The following is a 22,719-nucleotide window of genomic DNA, read 5'->3' as shown; positions in this document are numbered from 1 at the left end:
TACACATGCTCGGTTACTCTCTGCTGCAGGAAAGGCAGTGACTGGGCGTACACATGCTCGGTTACTATCTGCTGCAGGAAGGGCAGTGACAGGGCGTACACGTGCTTGGTTACTCTGCTGCAGGAAGGGTAGTGACAGGCCGTACACGTGCTCAGTTACTCTTTGCTGCAGGAAGGGCAGTGACAGGGCGTACACGTGCTCGGTTACTCTCTGCTGCAGGAAGGGCAGTGACTGGGCGTACACGTGCTCGGTTACTCTCTGCTGCAGGAAGGGCAGTGACAGGGCGTAACTTTGCTCGGTTACTCTCTGCTGCAGGAAGGGCAGTGACTGGGCGTACACGTGCTTGGTTACTCTCTGCTGCAGGAAGGGCAGTGACTGGGCGTACACGTGCTCGGTTACTCTGCTGCAGGAAGGGCAGTGACAGGGCGTACACGTGCTCGTTTACTCTCTGCTGCAGGAAGGGCAGTGACTGGGCGTACACATGCTCGGTTACTCTCTGCTGCAGAAAGGGCAGTGACTGGGCGTACATGTGCTTGGAGATCCTCCTGCTTTTCACGTTTATAATTTAATGTTAATGTTGTATGTTTGATGTATGTTTAATGTTGTAATGTTGTATGTTTGATGTTTTTAGGGTTTGATAAACGTCCGCTTCCTAATGAGGTCACAGAGTCACCATCCACAAATGGGCACCAGAAAACACTGTGAAACGTCAACTGAAGATACCATTCCTCTCACTTTATTCCTGCTATAATATGATCCTACACAGAAAATAAGTCTTAAATGCTCATAATGAAGAGCCAATGTGGCTGTCAGGAGTTATTTTTTTCTGTGAACTGGACTTTTGAAGATAAGTTGTTTTATAGGGTATAGAAAAAATAGTTTATTTTGTTAACTGCCTTATCATATCTTAGGAAGAACTTGCAAAATAAACTGTCCTGGGTAACACTTTGTATTTCACATTAAATATTTGTTACAAATTCATATTGTTCCCCTCCTGACACATTGTTACAGATCTTTGACCAAATTAAAGCGATATTGAACCCAAATTTTTTCTTTCATGAGTCAGATAGAGCATGCGATTTTAAGCAACGTTCTAATTTACTCGAATTATCATTTTTTTCATTCTCCTTGGTATCTTTAGTTAAAAAGCAGTAATCTAAGCTTAGGAGCCAAACCATTTATGGTTCAGCACCCACGGTAACACTTACATTTAGCCACCAATTAGGAAGCGCTACCCAGATCCTGAACCAAAATGAGTCGGCTCCTAAGCTTACATTTCTTGTTTTTCAAATAAAGATACTAAGAAAACAAAGAAAAAATCATAATAGGAGTATATTAGAAAGTTGGGTAAAATTGCATGCTCTATCCGAATCATAACATAATAAATTTGGGTTTCATATCCCTTTAAACATTAGTTATAAGTCTGTTGCAATAGAGAATGCACCTGGGCTGATTTGTTTTTTACTTTCCATTTACATTTTATTGTTTGTCTCGTCTTAAAAGTACAGTGCTTAGTTGGTGGTAATAAGATTGTTTGCATAGTCTCTTTTTCGGTCAGTTTGGTTTAATGATTTAGCCTTGATACAGTTCTTATTATGCCCATTAGTTATGTATTTATTTTTTCTTTAAATGTTGATGCAGAAATGATATGTGTTGTCTTTCACCATCACCGGTCCCATGTGCCCAAAATGGTGTATGGACAAGTTTTATACTGAAGACCATAGTTTACTCATATATGGAGAAATGTGTGTGAATGGGCATCATATAGATGTTTAATAATTATACTTAATAAAATCATTCCTGGTGACATAAAACCATGCACAATGGTTCATTAGTGGCCCTTGCTAAGTCTTACCCAAAGCCACAATACATCACCAGCCATGTTCTGCTATGTGAAGTGGCTCTGTGTGTCACTTATACAATGTGTTTAAACTTTTTGCAGGGGATAGTGGTACTAAATAAAATGCTCTAATAAATAAATACATAAAAAAATACCTGTACCTATGTTTTTCTCTACTCTGTTCTTCTGGACAGTGAAAACATTTATGATCTAATGACCTCATATTGCTGAGCACAGGCAAGTTAATAAAATGGTAAAGTTAAAATCATGATTCGGATAGAGCATGCAATTTTAAACAACTTTCCAATTTACTTCTGTTAGCAAATTTGCTTTTATTTGTAGCTTTGTTATACAGTGTTGCAAAACACTGATGCCATAGAGTACTAAAGACGCGTGCACACTCCTGAGCTTTTTTAAGCCTACCTAGGTTTACCCTTCAATAAAAGATACCAAGGGAACAAAGCAAATTTGATAACAGAAGTAAATTGGACAGTTGTTTAAAATTGCATTTTCTATCTGAACCATGAAAGTTTAATTTTTGCTATGGACTATGGCTTTCTCAAAGGCTAGAGCTCAGAAGAAAAACATACATTTACTTGAAACCCGTTCTGAATCGGTCATGAGAGACAAAGATTCAGGGCTCTGCTTGTTAAACATGGCAATATTAAAGTACCTGATGGGCCTCAGTATTAAGAGCTGCTGCTTTAAGGCATTTGACCGCTATTTATAATACTGATGTTAAAAACACAACATTTCAGGGTAATCTCAGACTCATCAGCGTGTTCATACTAATTTGTTTAAATGCACAAACTGTTTGTTACACTGTTCAATATCACTTTTTAAAATTAGTTTCCAAAAATGCTAAATTAATTATAGGTCTATATATGCTTTAGAGATTCAACTTACTTTAATTTAATTTCACGGGACATCTCCTAATATAGGATAACCACCAGAATGAAAAAGCCTTCTCAGAAGTCTAACCCATCTGCAGAGTATTCATCAAAGTCAGGGCTGGACATATAGACAATGGCCCATCTTTAGTATTATACACTATAGTATAGTGATACTTCCCACCCCCTAATTAAAGCTATGGCTGGTTCTTACATTGGATCATATTGCATTAATCTTGGGTAACTTGTTCACTGGGAACAACCAAGACTTATCAATAAGCAGAACTCTAAAAGGAGAATCGTACTTCTATTTTATGTAGATAGAAATGGTATTGCAATAGAGCTCTTGACTCCTTTAGGTTGCATATTCTTATTATTTGAAAGGTAATTGATGGTTTTCTAAAATTAAGGGGAAAATAGTGCAATTCATTTGAGCTTATGTTGATATTAGGATTAGCCCATTTACACAATTACTTTGGGTCCTGAGTATTTAGTAGAAAGCAAAGAAGAGCCTGTTGTCACAAGTATTTATAAGAGCTTAAAGGGACATGAAACACATTTCTTTCAGGTTTCAGATAGAACATACAATTTTAAACAACTTTCCAATTTACTTCCATTATCAAACTTGCTTAATTCTCTTGGCAGCCTTAGTTGAAGAAGCAGCAGTGCACTACTGGGAGCTAGCTGAATACATTAAGTAAGCAAATGACAAGAGTCATGTATGTGCGGCCACCAATCCACAGCTATTTCCCTGTAGTTAATTGCTGCTCCTAAACCTACCAGCATATGCTTTTCAACATTGGATAACGAGAATGAAGAAATGAGATATTAGAAGTACAACAGAAGTTGTTTAAAATTGTATTATGAAATGACAGTTTAGTTGTCTACAAACTCTTCCTCAAAGTGCCATTCACGTAGTCTTCTGGGAACCAGCAAGACATTGAGTCATATGCCTATCTATAAGAGATGTTTTTCACGTTCAGAGACCATTCACATAGTCTTCTGGGAACAAGAAAGACATTCAGTCATATGACTATAAGAGGTGATTCTCACTTTCAGAGACCATTCACATAGTCTTCTAGGAATGAGAAATACATTCAGTCATATGAGTATCTATAAGTGATGATTCTCACGTTCAGAGACCATTCACATAGTCTTCTGGTGAACGAGCAAGACATTCAGTCATATGACTATCTATAAGAGATGATTCTCGCGTTCAGAGACCATTCACATAGTCTTCTGGGAACAAGAAAGACATTCAGTCATATGACTATAAGAGGTGATTCTCACTTTCAGAGACCATTCACATAGTCTTCTAGGAATGAGCAAGACATTCAGTCATATGACTATCTATCTAAAAGTGATGATTCTCACGTTCAGAGACCATTCACATAGTCTTCTGGTGAACGAGCAAGACATTCAGTCATATGACTATCTATAAGAGATGATTCTCACTTTTAGAGTCATGGAGTAGAAATACAAAGGTTGATGTATTTAAATCTCTGTAGAGCTTTTCTGAAAGGATCTAGAGAGTGTGTGGTGGGATTTATTATGGTCTTTGGATGTTAGCTGTTTGGGATAGTTACCCTTTAAACAAATATATGGTGGATTCCTGGCTACAACTGTCAATACAATATTTATGTGCATTGCATTAAACATTTTGAATTACACTTAACTCCCTGAGATGAAACTTCATTTAGACGTTTCAAAATATTTCCCTATTTTTACATAAATAGCATACATCATGTGCAGTTTTCATAATCTGTATTGAAAAATCCAGATATCCATAGAAATGTGAGGGTCAATTTTTAAGCCTTGACCCTTACTTCGATTTTTATAATCATAAAGCACTTTCTAACTTGAAACTGGTGTTTACAAAAGACAGTTACATGAGCATAAGTCTCCTATTGTTATGTAAGCTATGCACATACAGAACAGCAATACGAATTTTGTGAATATTTACTAATTTTTTTTTTACATTTTGTTTAGCTAGTAGAAGCAGATTTAACATATTGACTACCTGGATAGAAACAATTGTGTTTTAATATAAAAGTTCTCATTAATTGAATTTAACTAGAGAAAAAATGTATGTATCCAATTGCTCACCTCCTTTGGGTTTTTTGTTTTTTTTGGATTATTACATCTAGTATCTTTATTTCTTTTGCATGATGTACCTAGTCCACGGATTCATCCTTACTTGTGGGATATTATCCTTCCTAACAGAAAGTGGCAAAGAGAGCACCACAGCAGAGCTGTCTATATAGCTCCCCCTTAACTCCACCCCCCAGTCATTCTCTTTGCCGGCTCTAAGCAGGAAGGGTAAAGTGAAAGAGGTGTTAAACTGTTAGTTTTATTTTGTTGTAAAGCTGTGACTTGGTCTTCGCTCCATACCTTTTCAAAGTTTTACAAGTTTGATACTTTTGCTTCTTCGGAGGCTATTTTTGGGAGAAAGGTTTTGCAAGCAGCGGTGCCTTCCGTTTAGGTTCCTGTCTTGTTCCTCCCTTCATCCGTGTCCTAAAGCTTTGGTATTGGTATCCCACAAGTAAGGATGAATCCGTGGACTCGGTACATCATGCTAAAGAAAACAAAATTTATGCTTACCTGATAAATTTCTTTCTTTTGCGATGTACCGTGTCCACGGCCCGCCCTGTCTATTCAAGACAGATGGTATTTTTTATTAAAAACTTCAGTCACCTCTGCACCTTATAGTTTCTCCTTTTTCTTCCTTGGCTTTCGGTCGAATGACTGGGGGGTGGAGTTAAGGGGGGAGCTATATAGACAGCTCTGCTGTGGTGCTCTCTTTGCCACTTCCTGTTAGGAAGGATAATATCCCACAAGTAAGGATGAATCCGTGGACTCGGTACATCGCAAAAGAAAGAAATTTATCAGGTAAGCATAAATTTTGTTTTTAATTAATTGGAACATTGCACTATTAAAAGGACATCATTGTCATTCTCATTTCATTTACAATAGAGCATTTAAAAATGTATTTCTAATTTTAAAAAAAGTTTGTTCCCACATAGGCAGTAATATATATATATATATATATATATATATATATATATATATATATATATATCCTGTATGTGTGTGTGTGTGTGTGTATATATATATATATATATATATATATATATATATAATACATACTTTTTTTTCAATATGTGTTGACTGCTCTTTCATATGTATAATTGAGTTTCAGTGACCCTTAAAGTGACTGCTTGATTGTCAGAGTTTCAACAGGGAGCACAATTTTAACTTAAAAGTGACATAAAACCCAAACTTTTTCTTTCATGATTTAGACAGAGCACGCAATTTTAAAAGAACTTTTCAATTTACTTCTATTCTCTAATTTGCTTCATTCTGTTGATAGCCTTTGTAAAAAAGCATATCTAAATAGGCTCAGTAGCTGCATATAGATGCCTTGTGTGAATGGCTTACCCACATGCATTGCTATTTCCTTCAAAGGATACCTAAAGATTGAAGCAAATTAGATAATAGAAGTAAATTGGAATGTTGTTGAAAAAAGGTATTCTCTATCTGAATCATGGAAAAAAAAATATTTGGGGTTACATTTCCCTTTAACACGGGTTAATCGCGGTGACAAATGAACATAAATTTAATATTAAAATGCAATAATAAATTAAGACAGACGTGAAGTCTTAAAACAGTTTGACACCTATAGAATGACAAACGTTTTGTTTGGAGAAAAAGCTTTTATGTAGCACATTTATATTCATTCTTCTATCAAAAAGTTGAGTAATTATATTGACCCAGTAATAAAATATCACCTGCATTATTTTGAGATTTGTAGAGGTTGCAAAATGAATAACCTGAACTTCTGTATAATACATGAAAATTTAAATTCAGTAATTTCAACTACAGAACAATTTACTTATCTGAAAAACATATTATTAGCATTTCAGTCAAACCTACTGGTTTATTAGTTAAACAAATATATAACAAGCTTTGTTTCCTTTTTATGCTGGAAAAAGACAAGTTAAAAATACAGAACTTTGAATTTACTGATTTGTTATTGCCATTCCTTTTACTATGTGAAAATTTTGCAACGTTGCATTTTCTATTACTATTTATGTAAATTTGAGCCAAATGTCTTATGAGCAATTCACAGTGAGAGCTTATACCAAATGTAAACATTTACTTGAATCTATTGAGTAATATTTTGTTTATTATGATCTAAATCATTTTGTCAGTTCGGCCCACTAAGCAGCCAGATTATAAGGCTAAATCCATGTGTTGGTGTTAAATCATAAGGTGCATTTAAGTCAGCTAGGATTTGGCCTGCTAGTGGGATCCGCATTCTGGAGTTGTGAAATACTGATCTAGCTTTGTTGCCAACCCACCTGAGCATGTGCTCCAATCAAAGTGATAGAGCTACGTAATTTAAAGAGGAATTTGAATGCAGAAATATAATTTGTTATAGCATGTATTTGCAGTAGGGCCACTTGCTAAATATTGTTTACCCTTCTCCAACAAAAGGTATCGGGAGCCATTAAACATTGTGACATGTATATGCTCTTACTATTTGGTTCACTAGCAGTATCGTTCTCAGGAGGAACAAGATGTTGTAGCTCCCAAGAGCAACTTTAGTTATGTATTGAACCACTTTTTAGGGGTTAAAACATAGTCAGCAAGGGACATTAATGCAAGAGTTACTTGCTCTAACAAATTTACGCGTTTCGTTTCTGCATTACATTGTCCCTTGACATAGCAACGCTGAAACCCTGAAATCTTCTTATTCTTTTCTGTTGGGAATGCGTAGGGCTGGAGTTGTGAGCAACTTGCCTAGATCAATGGAGACTACTAGACAGTATAAACCGTCCATTTACCAGCTTCTTTTGTCTTACATGGACAAGAAAAATAAAATACCATTATAAGAGTTAAATGTGAAAAAGTTGGCTTTAAATGTACTTTGTTGTGTTCTGTGCTTTTGATTTAAAAGTATTATATTTTGTATTCATTTGATGTTTTTTTGTTACATTGTGTGTATATAGAGTTAATAAAAAAAAATTCAATCGTAAATTGTCTCAGTATTTGGTTTGTGTTAAAAAGACGTACTTTATTTTATAGTTTATGTCAAGTAATATAGAAAAAAAAATCTGGTATGGTTAGCAGAAATGTAAAAGTTTATCATTTTCATCTAAAGATTTTCACAAAATGGATTAGCCAAAACCATCATAAGCAATACACACATCTACTTACATCCAAAGCTTAACTATATATGTACTGATGAATGACCAGAGCTTTAAATATCAAATTTAATGGGTTTGCTTTTAGGAAATAATTTGTACTTGGTACAACAGTCATACGAAACAAAAATAAAATTGTACGAATAGACTAAATTTAAGTATGGAATATCCTATATAAAATACATTATATATATATATATATATATATATTTCCCACTGCTTCATCTCTCTCCAATTGCACGACTAGTGGATATATAGTCTTGTGCGCTCTTTGAGTAGGTAGAGACCTCCTAGAGGTTTTGAGCTGTCTCACTTTGCTATGTATTCTCTTTCAGATCACATTTATTCATTTTCTACCAGTTTGGAATGCGTTAACCTGAGCTGGAGTTCTAATCTAGAAGTTTTATTTTGCACGGATAAAGATTTGGCTACTCTCTGTAAAGCATGGTTTTAATTTACAGCATTGTCCAATTTCATTAAATAAAAAAGAAAACCTGACACTCTCATAGAACAGTGTGCTACTCTTTGTGCAGCATGATAACTATTTTAAGGGTTTTTATGATTCCCCTGCCATTTGTAAGAGCTCTGTGTGGCAATTTGAGGATCTTCAAAAAAAAAGCCCCAACATATTAATGTGGCATTTGCTTAGGTTTAATTTATAAATTGTGGTTCTATCTTTTATTATTATTATTATTAGGTATTTGTAGAGCACCAACAGGTTCCACAGCGCTATGAACATAGGTGGTATATAAAAACGATTACAGGGATCAAATGGGGAGAGAGGGTCCTGCCGAGAGTTGCACTGTTGTAGTCGGCTCTTATGAAGGTGAACTACAAACAGCTGGGCTCATAGGCTTACATGCTATGGGGGTTTAGGGGATAGCAATGGAGATAGGAAGGTTAGTGTAGGTTGTAAGCATCCCTGACTAGTAGAGTCTTCAGGGAGGACTTGAATCTTTTAAAACTAGGGGAGATTCTTGTGGAGCGAGGCAGAGAGTTCCATAAGATGGGAGCCAATCTGGACGAATCTTGAAAACGGGAATGTGAGGAGGTAGCAAGAGAGGAGGAGAGTAGGAGATGGGAGGGAGAGCATCTGGAGATTTAGGGGGGAGCAGTGCAATTGAGGGCTTTGTGTGTCAGAGTGAGAATTTTGTGTTTAATCCTGCAGGCAAGACGAAGTCAGTGAAGGGATTGGCAGAGAGGTATGGCAGATGAAGAGTGACGTGCAAGGAAGATGAGCCTGGCAGAGGCATTCATTATGGATTGTAAAGGAGCTAGGCGGGAGCTAGGGAGACCAGAGAGGATAGAGTTGCAGTAGTCGAGGTGGGAAAGGATGAGACAGTGGATTAAAATCTTTGTTGTGTAAGGAAATGTCTAATTTTAGCGATGTTTTTAAGGTGGAAGCGGCAGGCTTTAGCCAAGGACTGAATGTGAGGAGTGAAAGAAAGATCTGAGTCCAGTGTGACCCCAAGACATCGAGCATGTGAGGTTGGGGTAATGATGGAGTTATCAACAGTTATAGAGACATGGGGGGGTGGGGATTTTGGAAGAAGGGGGGAAAATAAGGAGCTCAGTTTTGGAGAGATTTAGCTCGAGGTAGTGAGAGGACATCCAAGATGAGGGTTTCCCTAGGTTGGTACCCCCTTTAGACATTGGAGAAGTGAAGGTATATGTCTGAGGTAGATGATCCAGTCCTCCATATATATATATATATATATATATATATATATACTTTAATTTTCAGTTCTCTTTGTAATTTGTTTTCCTATATCTATGGGGAAAGCTCTTCGTCTGATCCCCCTATTAACACTCTGGGGTGCACAGTGGATGCCTGTTGAAGCATTGCCCCACAGTTCTACATGTACACCAACAGTAGCTAGGTTATATACATATATATATATATATATCCAAATATTCGTCACCAAGCACTCACGTTTGTGTTGATTCATCAGCCTAGGTGCGGTGCATACAGATAAATACACTTGCAGCAATGATGGAGACCGTACTCATAGGACTTTTAGAAATTCACCTTAGTGATATTTAATACCGTAACATTTCGGGGTTTCCCCCTTTGTCAAACATGGGAAACCCTGAAACGTTACGGTATTAAATATCACTAAGGTGAATTTCTAAAAGTCCTATGAGTGCGGTCTCCATCATTGCTGCAAATATATATATATATTTCTTTTTTAAGACACGATGAGTCCACGGATCATCTTAATTATTAATGGGATATTCACCTCCTGGTCAGCAGGAGGAGGCAAAGAGCACCACAGCAGAGCTGTTAAATAGCTCCTCCCTTCCCTCCCACTCCAGTCATTCTCTTTGCCTACGTTAGTGATAGGAAGAGGTAAAGTGAGGTGTTAGATTAGATTCTTCAATCAAGAGTTTATTATTTTTAAAGTAGTGCCAGAGTGTGCTGCTTTGTTCTAGGGTGTAGACGTAGTCCATATCAGTCTCTTTAGTAGAGCTTTTGGTGGCTTTAGAGCAATGGGAACTTGTGGGACATTCTCACTGCGCCTCCCATACATTTATGCTGCCCTAACCCTGAAAAATCTGAGGGATATTACTCAGTATTTTCTCCTCTTTTACAGGTCAATGTGAGGAATAGGACCTCGCAAACCTGGAGGCTGCCTTTGCTGTCGGGCAGAATGTGGTAAGTGCTGAGTTTTATTTCTGGGGTTACAAGAAGAAAAAACTCAGAAGTTGGGCACTTACTTTGTATAGATGGGATCTATAAGGAAGCCCTTAATGGATTGGGCACTTTATTTTTATTTGGCATGAATTGTCTCTGATACAAAGGAGACTAAATGCGACAGCTAGCGCAGGCACTGGAGGGCACTCTGTATTTATTATTCATAATACAAATAACGATGGTGGTAGTCACATCTCCCGGCGGTTACTTAGAGAACACATACCGACCGGGAGATGTCTGTACTGATATCACCCGTGGTGGGCGTAATTGGGCGCTTTTGTTTTTAGATGATTGATATGTTAGTCTCTGGGGCAACTGATCACATCTCCCGGCGGTCATATACATGTCAGATGTTGACATCCTTAAGAGTATTCACTAGTCAGTGACCACAGGAGAACATAATTGTTGTTTCAAACTCATTTTATAAAAAAACATATCGACCGGGAGATATCTATGTTGCCAACGCCCACGAAGGGCAGTCCTTGGCAGGCAGTGTTTACTTAGCGTGCGTTTTTCATCTCCTGGCGGTTACATAAAAAACATGCCGACCGGGAGATGTTTTGTTTTTAGATGTTTGTTTTGTAAACACCCACGACGGCAGAGATATACTGTTACTGGTCCTATTATGCACCCTCATTATATGCGTAATTTGGACCGGAGATGTTGTTTTTCCCCTACTGCGGTGGAGTCCCGATCTGAGCGTAACTGATCAGAGGGAGATAGTTTTTCGTTTTAGACAGGAACCTCAGCAGTTTTCCTGCTGAGGGGTGTTGATAATGCACTGTAGCTGTGCTCTAAATTGCCAAGGTTTTCAAGCTATTTACAGCAGTTCATGTAAAAAAAAAAAGTTACCCTTTTAAAATTTAAAGGGACAGTAACGTTTCTGCATTTATTAAAAAATTACAGAATTTTTTGGAAAATCTTGTTTTTTTGTGAAAAATAGACCAAGAGGCTATGCAGGGGATCTCTTTCTTTTGTGTTGTTGCACAATGTTTTACCCTCCAACTCATTTGCTGTTCCTCCTGTATGTGAGGGATTTTATTCTATGAAATCTAATTACACATTTTTTTCCCCCCCCTTTGAAGTCCCAAATTGTATTGTCCTCGCATGCATTGCCCTGCTTTTCCTCTATAACTCATTTGTGTTGCTTTCTAGACTTCGCTCTCCTCATGAGTTCTGATGCGTTGTCTGCTTTCCAAATATTGCAGGGAAAGCGTTAGAGGAAGAACAGAGATTCCGTAAGCGAGGTTTCTAGCACAGTGTAATTCCTCTTGTTGATGCTGAAGTTGTATTTTCCAATTTTAAGCCACATCACCTCCGTCTGTTACTCTAGGAGGTTTTAGCTAAAATCTAAAATGGACGACAGCAATTCCTCAGTCGTAAAAAAAAAAAAAAGTTTTTGTACACCGGGGCTTACATTGACGGCCATCTATGTGCTTTGCTACCGTCACTAGTGCGGTAGCATATTGGTTGAGGCGTTGCCTGATGCTATCAGGACAGTAACTTTTTTAAATGAAATCCAGGATAGGTTAAAAACCCTTTATTACAGATGCTTCCCTTCAACTTATCTAAGCTGGGAGCAAAGATTTAGAATTTCTCTATTCTAGCTCGGAGAGCCTTATGGTTAAAGCCTTGGTCTGCGGATGTGTCCACTACTCTAAGCTTCTGTACATTATCAGATAGCGCAGCATGCTAAGACGCTGTGGCAAAGTTCTGTAGCAACCCAAGGGTTGCAGGTCGAATCCCCGGCGAGGTATTTCATCCTTCGGAGGTCGATAAGATGAGCAGCGCCTTGAGACCCTTACGGGTGATTAGCCGTACACAAGTATCCCATACATACATTCATAATTTTTAGTTTTCAAGGGAAGACCTTGTTTGGGCCTGGCCTGTTGGATATTATCTCTGACATCATGGGAGGTATGGGGCTTTTTCTCCCTCAGGATAAGAGAAACAATTTAAAGGGACGACAGGGCACCTTTCGTTCCTTTAGAAATTTCAAGGGAAATTATTTCTCTATTGCCTCCAAACAGGAACAGACTAAACCTGTATGGAGACCCAATCAATTTTGGAAAACAATCCACAAAGCCTGCTGTTGAAACAAGGACAGCATGAAGGGCATGCCCTAGATCGGGGACCGGATTTTGTAGGGGGCAGACTTTCCGTCTTCGCTCAAGCTTGGGTTCAAGATGCTCAGAATCCCTGGGCAATAGAAAATAGTGTCCCAGGGATACAATTTAGAGTTCTAAAGTTTTCCTCCCAGAGGCAGGTTTCTGATTTTAGGATTATCCGCAGATCAGACAAAAGGTGAGGGGTTCTTACACTGTGTAGGAGACTTCTCAGACCTGGGAGTGATTGAATAGTTCCAATTCAGGTGCAGGGTCTGGGTTTTGTATCCCAATCGGATTGTGGTTCCCAAGAAAAGAGGGAACCTTCAGACCGCTTTTTGTAGATCTTAAGAGTCTAAGGAAATGTCTTAGTGTAGCTATTCGTTCCATTATTCCCTTGATTCAAGAGGGTTAATTTATGACAACTAAGGATTTAGAGGACTCCTACCTTCTTGTGACATTCACAAGAATCGTCTCAAGTTCTACGGTTCAGTTCGTGGACATTGCAGTGGCATCCTATCTGGACGACATCCTAGTTCAGGCGCCTTCCTTACAGCAAGCAAGATTTCACACGGACATGGTGTTATCCTTACCGTGATTTCTTGGGTGGAAGGTAGATTTGGAAAAGAGTTCCTTAGCTCCATGCACACGGGTAACTTTCTGGGAAAAATAATTGATTTTATATCAATGAAGATTTTTCTGGGATGTCAGGAAATCAGAGATTATCGATACTTGTCTAGTCCTTCAGTCCACTCCTCGGTCTTCTGTGGCTCAGTGCGTGGAGGTAATCGGGCTGATTGTGGCGGCCCCAGAGGCAGAACATTTTTTTCACTTTCTGCAATGAGATTTTTTTAGCGAAAAATTTCTGCAGGTTATTTAAAATAAATAAATAAATTAGGCAGTTACACTAAAGCAGCAGTTCAGGTGCAATGTGTTGGTTAACTGGAGAATAAAGCATTTTTAAGTTTTATAATATATTGCAGCAGTTAAAAATTGGATTGCAACTTAATACATTTGTTTCCTTACCACTTGGTCGAACATAGAAATTTAATAAAAAAGGTACATTGCTCATTAGAATGTCTTAGTCTTAGAAAAAACAACATTGCAGACTGGGAAAGGCTAGGGGGCGGATTTGAAAAAATCTGAGAGCCATTCAACAATCAATGTGTTACTGCTTTGCAGCTCTACTGCATATTTTACTGTTCATCTTAAACAGCTCTTTGCTGTGAATGTGCTGTGTTAAGTAAAACTTACACAGTGCAGCAAGAGCAAAGCTCTGTTTAAAGAAAACAGCCTGAAATGGACCAACGCTGCAAAGTTAAAGCACTAACAGTTCCTGCATGTGTCCTGTTCTTTCTGCAGACATGATGCATTGTCTGCGATGACATCTCAGATCACTGCATGTTCTGCCTTGGGGGTGGCGGCAATGGACTCATTCCGTTTTTTCTGTTCCATTTCAGACCTCTGCAGTTAAGCATGCTCCAGCAATGGGTCGGAGATTATACAGATTTGTCTCCTCAAATCCTTCTGGAGCAGGAGACAAAGGATTCTCTTCAATGGTGGTTGTATCTGGATCATCTCTTCCAGGGAACCTGCTTTCGCAGACCGTCTTGGGTGATGGGACAACAGACGCCAGCCTTCTAAGGTGGGGAGCAGTTTGGGGCTCCCCAAGGGCTCAGGGGGTTTGGACTCAGACAGAGTCTGTTCGTCCTATAAGCTTTCTGGAGCTGTGAGCAATTTACAATGTTCTTCTGACCTGGCCTCAGTTAGCCTTTGTCTAGTTTATCAGGTTCCAGTTGATTAAGATTACGTCTGTGTTCTTCATCAATCATAAGGGAGGAACAAGGAGTTCCTTGATGATGACAGAAGGTATTCAAAATAATTCAGTAGGTGGAGGCCTGTTCTTGCTGTCTGTTGGCGATTCACATCCCAGGGGTGGACAACTGGAAGGTGGATTTCCTGAGCGGTCAGATCTTTCTTCTAGGGGAGTGGGAACTCCATCCGGAAGTGTTCTCCAGTCTGATTCTCAAGTATCAGACAGGGTTAGATCTCATGGCATCGCAGCAGAATGCCGAGCTCCCAAGATTCTGGTCGAGATTCAGGGACCTTCAGGCGGAACTGTTAGAGGCTCTGATGGCCCTTGGACCTTTTAATCTAGCATACCTGTTTTCCTTTGTTGCTCTTCCTCCTTCAAACAGGTAAGGGCCTCTGTGATTCTCATAGCATCTCTACCATCTTAGGGACTTTTGTTGAGGAAAACCTTCTGTTTCCGGAGCCTTTCCTTCACCCTAATCTAGTTTCTCTGAAGCTGTCCGCTTAGAGATTGAACGCTTACTTTTATCCGAGCGGGGGTTTTCTGATTCGGTCATAGAGACCATGATTCAGGCTCGTAAGCCTGTATCTAGAAGGATTTTCCATAGGATTTGTCGTAAATATCTTTTCTGGTGTGCATTCAAGTGCTACTCATGGAGTAGAGTTAGGATTCCTAGGATTTTGTCTTTTCTCCAAGAGGGTTTGGAGAAGGGTTTATTGGCGAGTTCTCTAAGGGGTCAAATCTAGGGATTTTCTATTTTGTTACACAACTGTCTGGATGTTCCAGATGTTTAATCCTTTTGTCAGGCTTTGAACAGGATCTGGCCTGTGTTCAAACCAGTTACTTCTCCATGGAGTCTTAATTTAATTTTCAATGTTCTTCAAGGGGCTCAGTTTGAGCCTATGTATTCCTTAGATATTAACTTATTATCTTGGAAGGTTTTATTTCTTGTGGCTATTTCTTCTGCTCGGAGAGTGTCCGCACTCTCGGCTTTGCAGTACGAGTCTCCTTATCTTATTTTTCATGCAGATAAGATAGTTTTACGTACCAAATTAGGATTTCTTCCTAAGGTTGTTTCTGATTGGAACATTAATCAGGAGATTGTTGTGCCTTCCTTGTGTCCTAGTCCTTCTTCTAAGAAGGAAAGACTTTTGCACAATTTGGACGTGGTCCGTGCTTTAAAGTTTTGACTGCAGGCGTCTAAGGACTTTAGTCATTCTTTTTCTTTTTTGTGGTTTTCTCAGGAAAACGCAAGGGACAGAAAGCTACAGCAACGTTTCTTTCTTTTTGGCTGTAGGTTATCATACGTTTTGTATATGAGACTGCTGGACAGCAGCCTCCTGAGAGAGTTATGGCTCATTCCACGAAGGCTGTTGCTTCATGGGCATTCAAACATGAAGTTTCTGTGGAAATGATTTACAAGGCTGCAACTTGGTCCTCCCCACACTTTTTCGAAATTTTACAAATTTGACCTTTTTTGCCTCGACTGAGGCTGTTTTTTGGGAGAAAGGTTCTTCAAGCAGTGGTGCCTTCCATTTAAGGTCCCTGACTTGTCCCTCCCGTATCATCTGTGTACTCTAGCTTGGGTATTGAATCCCATTAGTAATTAAGATGATCCGTGGACTCATTGTGTCTTAAAAAAGAAAATGTATGCTTACCTGATAAATTTATTTCTTTTTTGACACGATGAGTCCACGGACCGCCCTGTTCTTTTAGACAGGTTGTGGGTTATTATAAACTTCAGACACCTCTGCACCTTGGCTTTTCCTTTCTCTTCCTAACTTCGGTCGAATGACTGGAGTGGGAGGGAAGGGAGGAGCTATTTAACAGCTCTGCTGTGGTGCTCTTTGCCTCCTCCTGCTGACCAGGAGGTGACTATCCCATTAGTAATTAAGATGATCCGTGGACTCATCGTGTCAAAAAATAAATAAATTTATCAGGTAAGCATAAATTTTCTTTTTTTATTATTTTTTTCTTTCTCTATACAGGTGAAACTCGAAAAATTAGAATATCATGCAAACGTTCATTTATTTCACTAATGCAACTTAAAAGGTGAAACTAATTTATGAGATAGACTCATTACATGCAAAGCAAGATAGTTCAAGCCATGATTTGTCATTATTGTGATGAGTATGGCTTACAGTTTATGAAAACCCCAAATCCACAATCTCAGAAAATTAGAATATTGTGAAAAGGTGCAATATTCTAGGCTCTAATCATGTAATTAAGCCATAACACATGCAAAGGGTTCCTGGGCCTTTAAATGGTCTCTTAGTCTGGTTCCGCAGACAAGCTCTATGGGGATGCTGACTTCATTTTCCAGCAGGACTTTGCACCTGCCCACACTGCCAAAAGCACCAAAACCTGGTTCAATGACCGTGGGATTACTGTGCTTGATTGGCCAGCAAACTCACCTGACCTGAACCCCATAGATAATCTATGGGGCATTGCCAAGAGAAAGATGAGAAACATGAGACCGAACAATGCAGAAGAGCTGAAGGCCGCTATTGAAGCATCCTGGTCTTCCATAACACCTTAGCAGTGCCACAGGCTGATAGCTTCCATGCCACACCGCATTGAGGCAGTAATTGCTGCAAAAGGGGCCCAAACCAAGTACTGAGTACATACAGTATGCATGCTTATACTTTTCAGAGGTCTGATATTGTTCTATGTACAATCCTTGTTTTATTGATTGCATGTAATATTCTAATTTTCTGAGATTGTGGATTTGGGGTTTTCATGAGCTATAAGCCATAATCATCACAATTATGACAAATCACGGCTTGAACTATCTTGCTTTGCATGTAATGAGTCTATCTCATATATTAGTTTCACCTTTTAAGTTGCATTAGTGAAATAAATGAACTTTTGCACGATATTCTAATTTTTAAAGTTTCACCTGTATATGGACCTGGATTATTTGATAAAAGCATTTGATATGAGCTTATCCACCAGGGGGCGCATGGAACGATGTGAGTGATGAGCAGCTTAAAGTGAAGGTAAACTTTGGTGAATGAAAGCCCGATTTTTAAAAATGCTATTAAAAACAGGGGCACTTTCATTCATCAAAGTTTACAAAGCAGCCGTTTTGTTAAAAAAACAAACACCTTTTTTTCTTTTCACTGCTACAGCAGCTTCCCCCCACATAGAGATCCTCTATTCTACGTCGGCAATGACTAATCCTGCTTCCTCCAATCATGGCATGGCCTCAGGCAATGACTACCCTGGGGGGAAAGCTGTGATTGGAGGAAGCAGGATTAGTCATTGCTGACATGTGAATAGAGGATCTCTATGTGGGGGAAGCTGCTCTAGCTGTAAAAAGAAAAAAAGATAATTTTTTAACAAAACGGCTGCTTTGTAAACTTTGATGAATGAAAGTGCCCCTGTTTTTAATAGTATTTTAAAAAATGGGCTTTCATTCACCAAAGTTTACCTTCACTTTAACTGAATGGGTCTCAGGTGATGATGTCAGCACACACTAAACCAGGAAGTTGTTTGAACTTGTAGCAAACACGGATTCAGCTGATCTGCACACCGGGGACACAGAGACATACAGCCAGAAACAGGGAGGCTAGCCTGATACCTGGTTTTGATCCGGTCTGTGTATGTATCACTGACTATTGATGATTATTACTGACTATTTATGATGACTATTGTAATGCATCTAAGTATTGTGCACTGCTTATGCACTGCTTGCTTCTGTTTACATATGTGGTCTCTTATACAGCCTGTTAGAGCAATCGTTTTATTTAAGTTATTGCCCACCCTTACTCATTGGCATTGTTAAGTAGGTTTTCCCTACCCTGTGTTTTTCCCCCCTCCATATGAACTGTCCCAAAGCAGACTGCAATGAATTGGCGTCCTGCTGAGTAAGAAGAAGTGGCAACATCTGCAGAGGGTAGAGGAGTTTAGGCAGCGCAACCATTTTAAAAAGGTGGATGGTGCCAGAGAGAGAAATTGGTATTTTCGCCCAGCCCAAAGGTAAAAGTTTAATGTTTTTGCAGCTTCCCTGAGATTGAGGTGGTATGGTTTGTTAGGATTCACATGTAACTGTATACCTAGATATTTAAACGATCCATCTGTGATTTTGAGTCCCGTATTTAGCAGCGTTGTGTTTTGTTTATTTTGTAGCCAAATATTGATATTGATTTTATAGCCTGAAAAAGTACCAAAACTATCAATTACATTTAAGAGTTTTTTTAAGTTAATATTTGAATTACCTACGAATAATAGCAAGTCGTCATATAATGACAATTGCGTGTGATCTAACAATTCTAGTCCCTCACAATTTTGCCCGATGTAACATGCCAAAGGCTCTATGGCTAGGTCAAACAATAAAGGGGAGAGGGGGCACCCCTGTCTCGTACCCCTCTGCAGCTCAAAAGGAGAGAGCCCACCATTAATTATCAAAGATGTTTTAGGGGCACTATATACCCTTTGAAGGAATTCTGAAAAGCTACCTGTTATGACGAACTTTGCCAGTGATGTGTGTAAATGATCCCACTCTATCCTGTCAAACGCTTTTTTCCCATCTAACGCTATAAGGCATGCATCTTGTAATGTAGAGGGTTTTGGAGAATGTGTATTCTACCAGTAAAGGGACGTGACCGCTAATTTTTTCTTAATGTTTGTTACCGAAGAGCGGACTTTTACAAATCCTGTTTGGTCGGAACGATAGAACCTGTGCTAACCTATCCGCTAATATTTTGGTTAATAGCTTGTAATCTCCATTTAGTAATGAGATTTGGCGGTATGAAGACATATGGGTGGGATGCCTGTCAGGTTTAAGTAAGAGACAGATGTTGGCTTCTGTGAATCTACTATCTACTTGTGTGACTCCTCCTAGGTAATCTGTGTAAAGGGAGGACAGAGTGGGAGCAATATCATCGCCTAAGAGTTTATAATATTCTGAAAGCAATCCATCCTGGCTCTCAGCTTTCCCCACTTTGGCATTGCGTATGGCTCACCTCACGTGTATGTATGCTGGCGTTGAGTAATCATTTTTGCTCATCTGATAATTTGGGAGTCTGTATAAAGTCCCAGAAATGTTGTTGTTTTTTCATCTAAGTTAACCTTTTGACTGGTATATAAAGAGGTATAGTATTTTACAAATTCTGCCATGATTTCGTTGGTTTCTGATGTTAAAGGGCCAGTAAACGTACCATATAAAGTTATATAATTCTGCACATAGTGCAGAATTATATAACATTGGCTTAGCGCTAGCTTTATAAAACAAAGTCCTGCATAGTTATTTACCTAAGAAATTACTTTTACAGAACGCCGCTCCTTGCTCTACTGAGCGGGTCTGTTTTTTTTTCAGAAGCGCATTGTGGCACGCTGTCTATTCACAGCTGGCCCGATTGCGTCATTAAACTCAATCTAGCTTGCTCCCACTACCAGACCAGAGCGGGAGCGAGCTAGATTGAGTTTAATGGCGCGGTCGGGCCGGCTGTGAATAGACAGCATGCCACAATGCGCTTCTGAGACAAACAGACCCGCTCAGTAGAGCAAGGAGTGGCGTTCTGTAAAAGTAATTTTCGTAGGCAAATATCTATGCAGCCCTTTATTTTATAAAGCTAGCGTTAGGCTAATGTTATATAATTCTGCACTATGTGCAGAATTATATAACATTATTTGGTACGTTTACTGGCCCTTTAAGTAAAGAGTGGGAGTTAATAGCTATTATGCAGGATTTAGGACTGTATGATTTAACTAAATTTGTCAGACGTTTGCCTGACTTATTGCCGTGCCTAAAGTAGCAGCCTTGTCTGTGTATATTAAAATTGTTATCCTGTTGGGCTAAAAAAAAAAGGTATTCCTGGTTTGTTTAAGGTCATAGTAATTTTGCTTAGATAAGGGTGTGGGATCGGTAAGATATTTGTTGTATGCTTCTGTGAGCTTTGAATGGAATTCGCTGTCTACCTTTTTAATGTTTCTATTATGGTGAGCTATAAAGGACGTAATATGTCCTCTCATTACTGCCTTTGAGTCATGCCAGAATAGGTCCAGATTGCTGTTGTGCTGGACGTTATCTGATGTGTAATGCATCCAGGAGGATTTAAGGTGCGGACGAAAGTTAACGTTACTATATGTTTATAATTATTTTTAATAATATTTATAACTGCAGTTTTACCAAGGGCCAGGGCTGCATAATAAAAGAGGTAATAGAGCATGCTTTTCACTCTTGGGTTTTGTGTTGGTGTTTTCTTCTTATGACTTAGAAAGCTATGGTTCCTGACATAGTAAATATTTTGGAGAGTCTCCCCACTAAGAAAATGATTCTTGTATAGAAAAGCCCATAATGCAGCAATAATTTCTGCAGACAGAATCAGATATACTCTTTGCCTTTGATAATTCAGTGGGTCATCTGTGTCTCCTTTTACAGGATTCTCCTTTTTGGATAATTCTGAGTAAGACTTTCCTTTTCACTCTCTAAAATAGTGCAGTAAACTTCAGAGGTATCATAAGTCAGTTGGATTCATTCTGCAATTAGTATGACATGACTTTAGAAAAAAGTCCCTGGCTTTCAGGTGTATGTTTATTCCACAACTAAAGCATTTTTTTCTACCATTGTGAATCTTTAGTGGATTCCTTATTTAAGTTGTTTGTTTATTGCAAGCAGTGTTTGTTTTGTCTAAAGTTTTTTTGCCTCTCCCTTGACTTAATTTGGGTAACTTACCTGAGACTCTTCAAAAATATGAGGGAAAACCTTCTCAATTATAGTTGGTGTTCATCCTATTTCTCCAAAGAGGTCCTTGCTTGGCTGAACATAAATTAATAGATAGTACTGATAGTACTATATAACTATTATCTGAATAAGACACTTAGGCCTCGCTTCCATTGAGTCGTAATTCAGTTTGCGTGCACTCGCAAACCGATAAATATGCTGTCGGAAGCAATATCGTTTATCGACTGTTTCCAATGGCGCGTTATACCTCAATATCGGCAGCCGGACTTCGGCTGCCGAAAAGATCTTCGCGTCCCATAGAAAGTAATAGAAGCCGTTAATCGATAAATTATACCAGGTTTCCAATGAAAGCGCTAACCGTTAATACATTGTCGGAGGCTGTTGATACATTGAGAAATATTACCCCCAGCTCAACTAGGTGTAAAAGAGGAAAATTGTGCTTTTTGAGACCTATTTTCTATTGAAATTATAAAACTTGCAAATAATGCAAGTGTTTTAATGTAGAAATAAATTGTTATAAGTAATATTTATTGTTGTCTCATGTATAGAAATAGTTGAACTTATATTCTAATAGAAATATCAGTATATATTTAAATATAATAATATATGCAAGAACATATCTACAGAATGCAAACTAGACCTATGCCTATGGCAGCAATAAATATTACTTATATTTATGAAGTGTTAAATATAATTATATTAGAAAACAGTATTTGATTATTAAAAATATGGATAAGTGTTTTTTTATTTTTCTTGAGAGGTGATCACCGGTAAGGAGCACGGACATTAAACGTAAATTCTATAGTGTAAGGTCGGGTTACCTTAGCAACTAATTGATTTTCATGAAATCCGACATCAGATGGAAGCGTTAACACAACGTTAACTTACAACTACACGAAAAGAGCGACTGCACGCTATCCGCAAAATATTTCAATGGAAACCTGGTACTAAAATGGAGCCGTAAATTACTTTTAGCTGTCGGCCGCTTCGGTAGCTTACGGCTCCATTTTTAACGACTCAATGGAAGCGAGGCCTAATTTGTGTGTTTAGAAATTGATTTATTGTTTTGTTTTTGGGAGACTACAAAATGTTTTCATCAACCGTGTGCGAGTGAAAATGTAACCCTATGTTATATAAGATAGTAAATGTGACAGACCCTTCTGTCAGGACTGAAAGAGTTAACTGTGTTTAGCTTTAAGAATCTAATTTCTAAAGACAGGTTTTCTGGCCTCAGCTATTGTGTGCTATAATTACATTTAAGTAATAAACAGGCCATTGTTTAATCACCCTCAGAGAACAGACGCTAGGTGATAAGACAAGCCAAATGTGTTTAAGTTGTTATCTGCCTAAGTAAAGTATTTAAGTAATATAATTCTATTGTATCATGTCAAGGGCGCTTCTCCCTTTTATCTAATGTACAACATTCTTTAAACCCCCATCTGGGGGGGGGGGGGGGTCAAAAACCTGTATAAATCTGTATG

General features: G+C 38.6%; 1 protein-coding gene across 3 annotated transcripts in view; it reads left to right on the top strand.

Moving 5' to 3' along the window:
- The window catches only part of LMBR1 (limb development membrane protein 1), a 777,013-nt gene extending 769,243 nt beyond the window's left edge, over positions 1-7,770 (top strand). For all 3 annotated transcript variants that reach the window (XM_053713821.1, XM_053713820.1, XM_053713822.1), the window contains exon 17: positions 632-7,770. In XM_053713821.1, the coding sequence (XP_053569796.1) occupies positions 632-705 (74 nt within the window). In that variant the 3' untranslated portion in view covers positions 706-7,770. The remainder of the gene's footprint in view (positions 1-631) is intronic.
- Positions 7,771-22,719: the final 14,949 nt, after the last annotated feature.

Source organism: Bombina bombina, chromosome 5 (genome assembly GCF_027579735.1).
Source record: "Bombina bombina isolate aBomBom1 chromosome 5, aBomBom1.pri, whole genome shotgun sequence".
Taxonomy (NCBI): domain Eukaryota; kingdom Metazoa; phylum Chordata; class Amphibia; order Anura; family Bombinatoridae; genus Bombina; species Bombina bombina.
This window is presented reverse-complemented; position numbering and strand designations above follow the sequence as displayed.